The sequence below is a fragment of the Styela clava genome, chromosome 12 (assembly GCF_964204865.1).
Source record: "Styela clava chromosome 12, kaStyClav1.hap1.2, whole genome shotgun sequence".
Classification (NCBI taxonomy): domain Eukaryota; kingdom Metazoa; phylum Chordata; class Ascidiacea; order Stolidobranchia; family Styelidae; genus Styela; species Styela clava.
In genome coordinates this window covers 14,796,293-14,809,907 of record NC_135261.1, presented here as the reverse complement: position 1 = coordinate 14,809,907, position 13,615 = coordinate 14,796,293, and the positions used below count along the sequence as shown (strand labels likewise).

Sequence of the window (13,615 nt, the reverse complement as noted above, 5' to 3'; positions counted from 1 at the left end):
TAAAGAGTTGAATCGTTACCGGAATTCAAGTTTCCGACGACTATATTGTAAACTATGGATGACGTAGCAGCTTCAAATGAGATGGAATTGCGATCAATAAGAAACCAATTTCTTGGATGTCTGTCAGGAATGTTTCTCTCGGGTTCAGCATATATATCAATGTTGAATTTACAGTCGAGCATCAATATAGAAGATGGCCTAGGTAAGTAAAGACGCGCATTACTGGACACAGAATGCATATATATATATATATATAATATAGCTTTGTTAATATGTCTTGTTGGTATTTTCTTCTCATTGTTATGAAAAAAAAATTGCTTTTTTTATTGAGTACTGGACTAATTGCTTTGAAACTTTCAGTGTTTAATTATGGATTGTATATATTTTTATTTGGAAAAATACAACTTTCATTTACTTCAAAAATTACTGTGGGCACTATGGGATTCGTTTCTTGTGTTTGACGACGTCATCAAAAATTGCGCACCTTGCGGCGGTCCCGCTTTCGCGTTAGTCGTGAAGATTGTGATATCGGTAGTCTACTGTGACAGATTGCATGGCCGTACTAACTCGTTTTGGCTTTCGTGTTCATATATTTGTGCATCGCTCACTTGTTTCTTCATCTAATAAGATAAGTATTTAAATTCTGATTTTGATATTTTGCTATTACATCAAAAAAATTTGAAATCACATGTGCTTAAAATAATGAAGGAAAAAGTTTACAAATTCGAGACACGAGAGTGCTAAAAAACTGCATACCAAAGCATTATCGTTAAATATTCGAATAAATTTTCTCTTTTTCCAAAATTCTGAAATACTGTCGAAATTGAATAAACGAAAATTTGATGTTATCTAAAAAATATTTATTGCGTGCTTATATAAAGGGCCTTCGCGTGTCAGTGTTGTTTAGTTCTTTTCACATCGGCATTCGTCTAAAATATATGTTCATTCTGATGAAAGAATATTTTCTCCAACTGTTACTCAAATCCCGGTGTTTCGCATGTGGGCAAGTCTGGCGCAAGCGGTACATGGCATTTAGGACATCCCGCAAGCTCGATTTATCGAACGTAATTACTTGTGAAAACTAGGATGAAGATGAACTAAAACTTGAAACGATTACATCAGCAGAAAACATATTATATTTGCATCAGGAACTATCGCGTCATCTGTATCGTATGGTACAAGCACCGTATTTTTGATATTTTTCACAACGATACTGATGCGAAAGTTTGGAATAAAAATATGTCTGATTGCAAGCGAAATAACCTACATGTTTTATGTCCTGGCAAACTTGTATCCAAGTAAGTAAAAACTTTAGTCACTGTAATTTTTCTATTATATAAACTGAATGATCATGCAGTTTTATTTAAATTGAATAACTGGATCTCCGCTCCAGGAGACCCTTCTTGTCAGTCGTTCTGTCTGTCTGTCTGTCTGTCTGTCTGTCTGTCTGTCTGTCTGTCTGTGTGTGTGTTTGGCTGTAGCGGCAAGACCGATCTGGATTAAATTTCTCAAGCGGTTATCTTGTTATCCTGGTAATGTTGGTTTCATTGAAAGCCCGCATTGACGTTTCGTTTCTATGGAAACTGCGAAAAAACTCGTCGATCCTTTTAAAAAATTTTCCACAATTTGTGACCATTTTCTGGTAAACTAAGTCCTAAATTAAAATTCCGAGATTGCTACCAGCTTGTTATACTGCTTGAAATTCAATATAAAGTCATTTATCATTATAGCTTTCTACACACTCATCCCGGCAGCAATATTGGTTGGTGCAGGAGAAGCAATGTTATGGCCGTGTATGTCAATTATAAGTTATCACTTTGCTATGGAATATGCCAAGAAACGGAAAAATGAATTGAAAGAAGATGCGTTTTATGTCAATCTTTATTCGGGGTATTTTTTCACAAACGCACAATGCTGTCAGGTAACGAAATTTGTGTCTGGATAGGTTCTATGTATATGATTCTATATATAATATGTTAGACAAACTTCAAGCTATGCGAAATCAAAGACGTAGTTCGGAATTAAGGACAAACTCTAGATAATTGTGCGTGACCCCACTTTCCCAAGATGAAGTATAAATGATCACGAATCTTTTATTTCCAGTACTATATCAGCATTCTTTAACTTTTCTAACGATTCTTTTGAAATTCGATTTCGATTTTCGATTTCTTTCGACAAACTCTCGGTAGATTGCGTGGCGCATTTTCGGGCTGATGTATACAAATGATTCAAGTAATAACAGTATACTCCTAACGATTCATTCAAACAAACAAAAAACGACCTTCCAGTTACAGAGGAAGGGATTTTCATTTATTTTATAATACTACTAATACGCTTTTTTCGAAAATAACGATTGATAAATTTGCGTCTATGAAGATTTTCGGGAATTTGATAACATATGCTGTGATGTACGGATTCAAAGATTATAGTGACCAGTCTGCTGAAGATGCAGTAGACAACAATTCAACTACAATTTCATGGATTTCAACTACGTCGGACAACTTCAACAAATATGAATACTGCGGAGCAAATGATTGCCAAGACGTCGATACTGTTGGTGAATCTTTAGAGCAATACGTTCCGTCAGATAATCTGACTTTAATCATATTGATCAGTATTTTAACCGTGATGTGCATAACATCGCTTATCATTCACTTGCACTTCGTACCTAACTCTATAATTGCCTCTGGACAAGAAGATAAAGATTTTTCGGATTACGTTAACAATTCTTTTAAATCCGAGGAAGAACAAAACACGTACATTGATGGGACATCTGATACTGTTAAAATAAACACGAATAACTCCTTGTCTTTTTCTGGGAAACGTAACATTAGGAAAGCATCATACAGTAGTGAAATATCTCAAGAATACATGGAATCAAATAGAAAATTACAAAAGGTATTTATTATTTGAAATTGATACTACTTTTGTTATATTCTACTTAAACCAAGCAGACAAATGATGAAGATAACATGGGTACATGGTTAAAATAGTAAGTTGCAGTAAGTTTTGCAAAAGTTGACACAAAATATTATATCATGCGCACTGGGGACTAATGGTTGGCGCAATAGTCTATTCTATATTGTAAGCATCGCTGTTTATATATACATGCTCTGGATTCTCAATCCCATTATCATGAAGTCTAATAGCCAGAACAATTTTTGGCTATCTACTTTGTGTTTGTTACGAAGGTGCCAACAGGGTCACAAGTTATTTAATTTTTCGATATTTAAGTATCCTTAAAATTTCTCCATATTTTTGTATTTAATCGGATTATTTTTCTGATTTTATTATTATGTCATAACACTGTAGGAGTTGATTAATATTATTAGTAACTGAACAACCACTCCCTATTTCATTCATAGTTGAAACTGTTTATCGTACGCAACAATTAAATCAATTCCATTCTTTGTTATATTCTTGATTAGGCTCAATATTCAAGAAACGCAAGGAAATGTTAACACTCTAAAATGCGACTTCCTTGTTCATCTTTTTTATATTCCATGTTTGTTGACAAGCAATGTTTCAAAAATTAAATCGATGTTCTTTCTGGTTTCGTAAAACGATGAGTTTATTTTTTAAATTTGCAAGAATCAGAATCTTTTTAATAAAATCCTGATACAAATTTTGACTGAAATGCTGACTGCTGCTGACTTTGACTGCTTGTCATAATTCGGATTTATATATATATAGATAAGTACCAGTACCAAGAATGTTATGATACCAAGCCATTGAGTATGAATGATATCTTTAAGGAGGAGAATGGTTTATTGCGTCAATATTATAAAATGTTGAAAGATCTTGGTACGCAACTTCTTAGACAACAGCAACTTCTAATTATTCCAATCACCTTTTACGTCGGACTCACACAGGCCTATGTTTTTTCGGAACTGACCAGAGCCTTTTCATCGTGTGTGGTAGGTGTTTCAATGGTATGTTATTTTACTATTATCTTTTATTTTTATTTTACTTTATGGACACGAAGTGGAGCTATGTGTTGTTTTGGTAAATTGTTTTTTTGAACAATATGCTCATCTTTACCTAGGCTATTCCAAGTGACACTACAGGACAATTCCAGAAGTTTTACATGTTGTTAGATGCAATATATTTTTTAATTTTCAGCTACATGTTTTGTTTCATTGTCCAAGCAGTCACTTTATTGAATATGAAAAAAAAAATGCACAAAAGATACACACAAGACTTACTTAGTGAATATAAAAAATATAATAAAATATAGCGTGACACGACGGGACGTCAAATCCACCATGCATTATTAACGTTACATTGTGTTGTGCTGTAAATTTTTGCGACGGTGCAGCGGGAGCCCATAATATTTTCTGGTGCAGTAGCTGAAGGACCCCTCCATGTGTTACTCAAGTTACCTAATGTAACACTGTAAATCCATTGCAATAATGTGCATATTGTAAGTGACACTACAGGACGTGACACTACAAGATATTTTTCCACTTCTGAACAGCGGCTTCTATCATCTCTTAAAATTCTTATATTAAATCGTTGAATAGATGAAGACCTGTCCTACAGCACAGCAAACCATTAAACTTTCTTAACTTAAATCCAGTGCGTCTATTTCATATGGAATAACTGTATCACACAATCAAACACTTTGTGTCACGAATCATCACAAAATATGTCAAATAAACCAAAATTTCTACATTTCAGGCCATTTAAAAAAAAAAACATCAAAAACTTGGGTGAAATTTTAACTTTTTCGGTGAAATGAATGCAGTCCAATAAAATTCCAATGTCTTTTGATATAAAAAATTCAGAAAAATTCCTTTCACTTCACTTTTAATAAAATTGATGGAATTTAACTTTTGCTTGGAATGGTCCACCTACTGGACCAATCGCTTTGCAATTTTAAGTGATTAAAGATTGTTGTATTACTTTATTTATTTCAAAGATTTCTATGCGCTCTATGGGATATGTTTTTCACTAGGAAGTTTTGTGTAATGACATAAGCAATAAAAATGAAAAATTGCGCGGTTCCGCAATGGCTTTCCACCGATCGGGAGTTCAGGATCTGCAATCGTATTTCAACGATCTGCTGGTCTGCAAAGTCAAGAAGGAGTCTTTTGAGGGAAAGACTATCGATACTATAAAAAGTTTGATAATATTTCGTTTTGGTCTTCGTACACAAATATTTGATCCTTGCTCGTTTATTATCATTCAAGTCCTAAAACGTTATTTTTAATGCAATAGCAGAACCTGTAACATATTTATGCTATTTTATTTATACAGGTAGGAATACACATGGCCACATATGGGCTGTCGGATGCGATTCTTTCGTATATAATAGCAAAGTATGGACAAAAACTTGGTCGAAATATTTTTTTCGTTGTTTCTACAGTTTTGAGTACGCTCGGTTACTTGTATTGTTTATTGTGGAACCCTAGTCCGGGGTCTGCTTGGTCGGTCTTCCTTATTTATGTGGCATTCGGAATTTCTGACGGAGTATGGCAAACTTTATTAATTGGTAAGTAATGAAGAAGTTATAAACTATCAACATTTCTCAGTTTTTTTACACATTTCAAAGTTAGAGTTAGATTACAAAAATTAATTTAAAGAAAAACGTCAAAGCAACAATTGCCACCAGAAGCTACTAAATCCATTATGGTAAGATTTTTACGCATTAACAGGTCATATTAATTGTGGAAGGTTTTATTACCCGTTCACTGATACAACGCATTACCAATTAATCACATTTCATAACTTAATTTGTTAAATGTCGTGTTCGTTATTTCAGTAATTTTACTTATTTTCTAGTGATATATCTTGAATACTTTGAGGGAAATCATGATGTGGCTGTTACAATGTGGAATTTTTGGTTGTTGCTGGGTTTTGCAGTTCAGTTTGGATGGAGTACTAGCTTGTGTGTATTTGTCAAAATATACATTCAATTGGGTCTACTAATCACAGGAATGCTTTTTTATGGTTTGTACCGTTAAATTCAATGAACTAAATTTATGACAGTGATAAACGATATTACCCCTAAGATGGCGAAAAAGATACACTTGGAGGTAAAAAAAAAGAAGGCGGTAGGACATTATCGGAAAAGTCAGAATTACCAAAATACTAAAATGAAATTTGCTAAAGCTATGAATGATGTTTCGATGCATACATGATTTTAAATTAAAATCTAAATGCAATTGAGATTTACATTTGTTCCAACTATCTAACTTCGGAACCAGTTTTCACTTTCACCGTGTAGAATTTGTTATCCTATGTTTAATTTCTCAAGTATGGTGACGGAAGGTTGTCAATATCAAATACAACTTTCACTGTACAACTCACATATAAAGTCATCATTGCGATAAATACCCTAATGGATTTTGCCTGGAATAATACTGAAAACACGTAAATACGATATGGCTACGGAAATATGTCGAGTCCATGTGTTACAGGCATTGCTGAATATCAACAGAAGAGAAAAAGAGTTTCATCATCAATTGTTTCTGAAACCAGGTTATAGAATCAGTTTGATGAATGAAAGAATAGTTTTCAAGTAAGAAGAACATATTTGAGTAGCAAACGGACTCTTGGACTGTTTTTCCTAATTATTGTTATTGGCGATGATGATGATGTTTACTATCTTTGTTGTGACAATAAGTGGCGTTTTAAGAAAATGATATAAGAAACACTGTGGTTGTCAAAGGTGTTTAAGTACCGATAAGAACTTCTCTCATTCCTTTCTTAGTTCTTCTATAGCAGGCGTCATTTTATCCGGCCCGCAATAACACGAAAAAATGGCTAAATTTTTTTCCAAGGAAGATTTCCCCGAGCATCGTCTTCCTTGTTTATTTCGTAACATTGACCAATCAGCAAGATGCAAAAAAACGTGACGTAATAAAAAGCCTCTTCGCATCTCAGCTCAGATAACTTTTGTCATCCTGACAGATTTCCAGTCGTGGTTGTAAACAATACCTCGTTTTTGCGACTTTGAAAGTTTTTGATTGTGTTTCGGAAATTTAAGTATGAATCAAATAAGTCAACTATCATTTGCATCCTTAGGAGTTGTAGTTTTAATAGTAGTAATAAAAAATTAGTCTAGAAATAGCTGTGAAAAAATAGGCTAAAATTCTCTACCGGTACGCAACGTTTTCTGCGAAAGATGCACTTGTACACTCGTGGCGCGTGCTTTCGACGAAACTGTTTACGTTTCTTGTGCTAAAATAAATGTTGAATGTGCATTTTGCGCTAACAGTACTATAATCCCTCGCGTACTGCTCCAATTTCATAAGTCACACTAACCTTTGTACTGCTCAAATGCGGATATTCATGTAGTATGTTACAAAAAAAATTAAAGTTCATCCGATTTGAATAAAAACTGCGCCAGTGGATAGATTTGAGTGAAAATAGAAAACAGTACCAGGTTTATAAAAAACGGTCAAGAAATAACCGAGATATCGGAATTTTAGTACCGCCCGACATGGCAATTATTTTCATGAGGATTGTATTACTTTTTTGATAAGAACTGTAATAAATATGAAAATAAAACACATGTCAATCACTAATATTGAGACTATTTCGGGATTTTATTCTGGCAACGGTCATTGACACCGCCGAAAGATCGTCGCAAATAAACGCTGGAGTTGTGCATGATAGTTTAATTTGCACTACGTATAAAAGGGGGGAGGCGGAATTTTTAAAAGCGTCGAAAGCTGAGAAATGTATGCGCTAATGAGAAAAATCAAAAACCAGATATGTTGTTTATTTTATCTATATTATGTCAAAATTTCATGGAATTCCAAGCTACAGCAGGCAGTCCGTAGTCGTTTTTAGCAGTAACAGTATTCCTACACGGCGTAACAGTACTTAGCAGACGTGAAGCGTACATTATTTTGGCGCGAAATAGCCGATTTTGTAACATTCCTAATTCATGACAGCAAGGTTTTGATAACAGCTAAACTCAGGATAGTTGTCTAGATATAGAAATCTTGTATATTTGTTTTCCTAGGATGTTTTTGATCTATATTCTGCGATATAGATAGAATTAAATATTCAAGTCTTCAGAAATGTAGAATATTTATTGTTAAATAAATTGGATGAATTTCCCAACTTTTGTGAATTTATTTTATCGCATTGACAAAAATATTCATCCGGCCCGTGTCAATCCAGTTTGAGTCATACCCGGCCCGCGGTTAAAAACAGTTTGGTGACCCCTGTTCTATAGAAAAGGGCAATCTATTCCTTTGGTAACGGTATTATATAAGTTTTTTAGTTTTTTATATTTTTTTCACGTCAAAATGCTTGTATGTTATCAGTTTCAGAACAATGCTCCAGAACCGACGAACGAATAATCATAACTACGGATAAACCGATTTTTATATACTTGAAAATATTGCAATTGGTAAAACATTTCCCAATCTTAAACCCGTAATTAAAGGCACTCGTTTGTTAAGAATATCAGCTGGACTGGTTTATCTTTGAACTGGGTTTTGACAGACTGAGTATTTGAACTCAGAATACCATAGTATTGAAAAATAACATTCAGTAACTACGATAAATAATAAAGCAATAAACAAATTTATTCTGTAGATTGTCACAGCGTTTCATACACATGCACACACACATACACACACACTTGTGTATATGTACTTGTTTGTGTTTTTCAAACACCAATATATGATTGATTTATATGTGAATATAACATGTATACGTATCATACAAAGAAACAAGTCATAAAATAAAATTTGCAACGCTTCTTCAAAGTACAATTACTTTGGTGTTGTATTTGAAAAAAACAAGCAAACCAATCGTTATTCACAGGATACAATAGCAGGGTAACAACATTTAGAATCTGCATATTTTTCTAAGTATTGATAAAAAATGTCATGTCATGTCAAAAATGTCATACACATATAAAAATTATATCATGTGAGAGAATGCGTAATCGTTTATATGAAAAATTGCTTATTAATTGTTAAGTCAACATAGCTTAAAATTTAATGGAAATATATGGTATTTTTTTTGACTACACTTTAATTAAAGTTTACAGTTTAATATACTCAGTTCCTATGAAGCGATTAATTATTTTGACCAAACTACGCCGCTTTCGGTTTTCATAGTATTTATCACGATGACTCCCAAGTGCATCAAGCGCTGATCAATACCAAGTGACAATAGTTAGGCGTTTCTCCAAAAATCTTTTTCCTCATCCATCCCATTGTCTATGTTACGTGATTAGGATATTACAAATATTTACGACATTTCGATATTAATAAAATTTTTGTTTTGAGGAATTAAATTATCTTCTAATATACCACCTAATTACAAAATATCCGCATATTTTAGCAGATGCAATCATATATTAACCAAGTATTTTCATACATACTTTTCCGTACATAATAATAGATCGCCGACTGCGCACACCTACGAGATTCCACCTGATTTCTGAAACTCAACTATCTATATTCCATGAAAAATAATCATTCTATTACTTTTTAGGTCATAAATTTTCTTTAACTTTACAACAATCAAATTAAGTTATTTCTGGGACTAAATATAGGGGCGTATAGTGAATCAATCTATTCATTACAAAATTGAGCGTCATTATTAAAGTCATTACTTCATGTCCGTATTGTTTCGAAATGAAGGGTTTTACAGATTTATTCTTATTAAAACCAATTTGTGGTGCACTCATCGAAAATCCTGGTTGTGCGCGCGAGTTATTTTAACCACAGTTTTCATTATAAATCTGGAAAATTAAATATATTTAATTTTTGCTAATATGTGATTATTAGCCACAAAAACTGTTTGAAAAACAATAAGTATCCGGCCATTTAATAAATGAATGATAGTATTCGAGCAATTAAGTATAAGTATAGGCAGAATAAACACAAAATATGTAATCATGAGTCCCATAATATGCCATTGAAAATACAACAAAAGTCAACCTAAAACTTTTGTCTTATATTCGACAGAATAAGACTTTATGAAACTATTTAGTTGGCAAATAATCGATAGCTTCTTTCATTTGAAAAAATAAAGAATAGTAAAAGTTAATGATGGACCAAATTACCATCTGATAAGAGAACTATCTTGTCATTTATTTCACTAAATGTGCATTCTCAGATGTATTTGAGTACGAACTAATTGGTACGTATTGTGTCTAGCACCGGCAACAGGTGGAGTATATCTGGCTGGGCTCAAAATCAAGATTTGATAAGGCTTGTTCACGCTCAAACATGACATTTATTTGGTTTCAAAGTACAATTACAGCTTGGTCCAGACGCGAAAAAGATGATGCTATTGCGTATTCGGAATAGGATATACTGTTTTTTTTTTTTTTTTTGGCTGCGTGACATGGTGGTTTGAACTGACTTATTTCTGGCTTTGAACGTGAGCATTTGCTAAGTTTAAATTGAAACCTCAATAAAAAACGCGTGATTACAAAAACGTTTGAACTGTCCGAACGTCTTGATTAAATGATATGTATATATCTCACAACATTTGTAGTTTCAATTACATATTGGAAAAAACAATTGTACTTTTAAAAGCTACACTTAAATGCAGGATTAACACGTGACTAATAACTAAGTCTTTTCATATGTTTTAAACTTTGTTTTCTTGTAAAAAAAAAAGCAGCTGCCATCAACTCGAAAATGTAAAATGTACTATCTTTTAAATTCCAAGTGAAATATTCGAGCTTTAGTTATTATGTTTTAACCGGATAATGTTGTCTAAAATATCATGTTATGCTTCACAAAAAAGTCATTCAGATTCAAGAACATCAGGAAACATGGAGAGAAAAGTGTAGTGAAGCCGCCTTAGCTTACAAATAATTCCTAAGTAACGCATACGCTGAAGTTTTCAGCATAATACTACTTTAAAAACCCTTTATTATTTATTACATTGTTGATTTATCTGAGTTTAGAGTTTTGAGAAATGTCTCGTAGGTTGCAAACTTCCAAACACGATAATTTTTGACTTTGTGTCTAAATAATTATCTTTAATTGGGTCAATTACAATACTAAACCACGAAGCGGCGTTGACCACACTCATTAAAATCGGAAGAACTTTTGTTGTTCGTGACCGACAATAAAAACAAATACTATTTTCAGGTTTTCAGCAATATTCTTCAATTCCAGTTTTTTTTTAATGATTATTTTAATTCCCATAATCCGAACAGGAGGGTAGACCAGTGGGTTCAACTTTTTAGGTGGAACGGAAGCCCGTTGAACATCCCAGAGACCTGAAGAATGCCTGTGCAATTTTATTGTCTTTTATTGTGAGAATTGTATAAACCATAATTATATATAGAAGCAAACACAATAATGACAAATCAAAATTACATTTGAAGAGTGGCAATATTAGTGGAAAACATTTGATTACACTTAAACAGTATTTATATAAATTAACACAGACTTTCGGATTTGCATAGCTACTTGCGAAACCCCAGGACTGTACTGGAGGAACTCTTGGGTGCCGCGGAACCCTGGTTGAAAACCACTGGTCTTTACAAACAGGCTTTAATTGCACTGCAGTTATCATTTTGGGACAATCGGGATCTTTGATCTTATCATAAACCTCCTCAATTGAGTAGGTGAGTTTGTCTTATTTTCACTTCGAATAAGTATTAAAGAAATTGTGCCATAACACATACAGAACGCCCAATATTTAAAGATCAGTAATGATATATATATATATATATATTTAATAATCATACGTCATGTTTAACCGTGTGAACTTGAACTTGGTGGCATGAAACTAAAATTAATACACAAACTTTTTAGTACAAAGATTACTTTTTCTACTTCTGAATTTGAAGATTACATTATTTCAAGAAAAGTTTACCAACATTTTCTTATCGTGAGTAAGTACAAGTTGTGAAAACAACCTAAACTGATCAAGTCAGCTTTTTCCACGTCAGTAAACTTGTATGCTCTTTGATAATCAACAAAGTGATCTTGCAGGTTGCAGGTAGTTGATTGCCTAAGGCAATTAACCAAGTCCGACTTTCCGTTTACTACTGTATTGAATACTTTATACGTAGAGTATAATCTACGGGTTATATTACATATCATATATACGACATTAAGTGCAAGGGACGCGAATCAAGATTTGACTGCCTATTTTATTTGAAGAACTTTCTGCACTTCCTGGACAATTATGATTAACATTTCAAGCTTTTCCATAGAATTGGTAGAATTCAAATAGGAAAGTTACGAATAAAGTAAATAAAAACTGGATGGTTCTGTTATGGCGGGAATGGTTTATCATGGTAGCATGTAACCCTCGTTTTAACATATTTATGACGTTATTCTCAAATATGTCTATTGACAGTGCGATAGTGTTGTACTAAGGGCAAGAGCATCTTGGCAAATGACAATGGGAAATGAACATTTTCGTTATGACTGAGTATATACATAAGTGAAACTAAATTATGAATCTTATGACATGTCTATTTTTCATAGAGATAATAGTTTCTGGTTGGCGACGATTTGTAAAATTCTTATTGAAAACGATATTCATATATATGATGTATTGGCGAATTGAAGTATTTCAGTCACTATTGAAAAAAAAAACTAACGATGTTTAGCTTTTTAAAGAATGCTTGGTCATCATCCAAATCAAAATTTTGTTTTTCACTTGTTTTCTCGAAATAAAAAATGGCCAAAAAATAATAAAAATAGACTTGGTTCATTTGTCATTTTATAATTTATTGTCATGGCCTCGGATCATTTATACCGAAATAAAGTGTTGTCATATTTTATATTATAATGATCCGTAATTATCCAATGATCTAATATCGATTTAAGAAAAAAATAAGTATTACATATCGCATGTGTATGTTCATCAAATATTTTGTAGCAGGTGACGCATTCATTATATCACATCATTCCATATTTTGTGAACTTCATTCTTAGTAATTCTGCTTTTCTCGAAAATTTTACATGTAATTGACGAAATGAATCTAAACAAGTAATTTTAGAATGAAGTTAATGACAAGTTTAATATGGTCCACCAGTGCTAAATCCGTTTCTATTCCAGCCATGACCAATGACATCAAGGTACATTCTCTTACAATGTACGCGACTATGTCACAAACGTATAAGTGAGCGGTTATTGTTCGACATAGTACATAATAATATGGATTATTTCTCTTGTCGAAAGACTCGATGTCGTAATTATGAGGCAGATGGAATGATATCATTATTCAGGTTATAAAAAATGATGAAATCAAATTTTATGTCCACGTGCGTGGTGTTATTCAGATCGATTGACGCAAGTGAAAAGATGCCGTTTAATTTTGTGAATGACTTTCCAAGGTAATAAGTCTTCAAGTGAATTTTCTCCCTATTTAATCATCCTAAAACAACAAAAGCAACTTGTTGGCGGCAATCAAGTATTTCTACTTTTATGATTGATTCACGTTTTCAATACAAAGGAATATGAAGGAATTTTGATTAAAAAGTGCGATGTGTACATTTCCAGACAGCTAAATAGTGAGTTTAAGTTGAAGCACAGCAGAAAAACTTTCAGATCTTTGTGGCATACATCCAAGCAGATTGGAAATATCCTAAATGCATAACACTAAATAAAGCAATTTTCTAATTTTTATGCTGATCAATATTTTTGAAAACAGCTAACTAAA

The 13,615-nt window shown here is 32.9% G+C and overlaps 1 protein-coding gene across 1 annotated transcript; it reads left to right on the top strand.

The window, feature by feature from the left end:
• Positions 1–68: 68 nt before the first annotated feature.
• On the top strand, positions 69–5,502 carry LOC120330430 (UNC93-like protein). Its single transcript, XM_039397392.2, has 6 exons — positions 69–202; positions 1,149–1,298; positions 1,731–1,921; positions 2,377–2,898; positions 3,756–3,932; positions 5,260–5,502. The coding sequence occupies exons 1-6, from the start codon at positions 82–84 to the stop codon at positions 5,500–5,502; spliced, it is 1,404 nt and encodes a 467-aa protein (XP_039253326.2). The 5' UTR covers positions 69–81.
• Positions 5,503–13,615: the final 8,113 nt, after the last annotated feature.

What these genes read in the sequence shown, in the direction of transcription:
- LOC120330430 (XM_039397392.2), top strand. Translation starts at nt 82, where the DNA reads ATGGAATTGCGATCAATAAGAAACCAATTTCTTGGATGTCTGTCAGGA. An exon ending in CAATATAGAAGATGGCCTAG is followed by an intron (nt 203 to 1,148) that starts GTAAGTAAAGAC and finishes TATTTGCATCAG; the next exon opens with GAACTATCGCGTCATCTGTA. An exon ending in CAAACGCACAATGCTGTCAG is followed by an intron (nt 1,922 to 2,376) that starts GTAACGAAATTT and finishes GCGTCTATGAAG; the next exon opens with ATTTTCGGGAATTTGATAAC.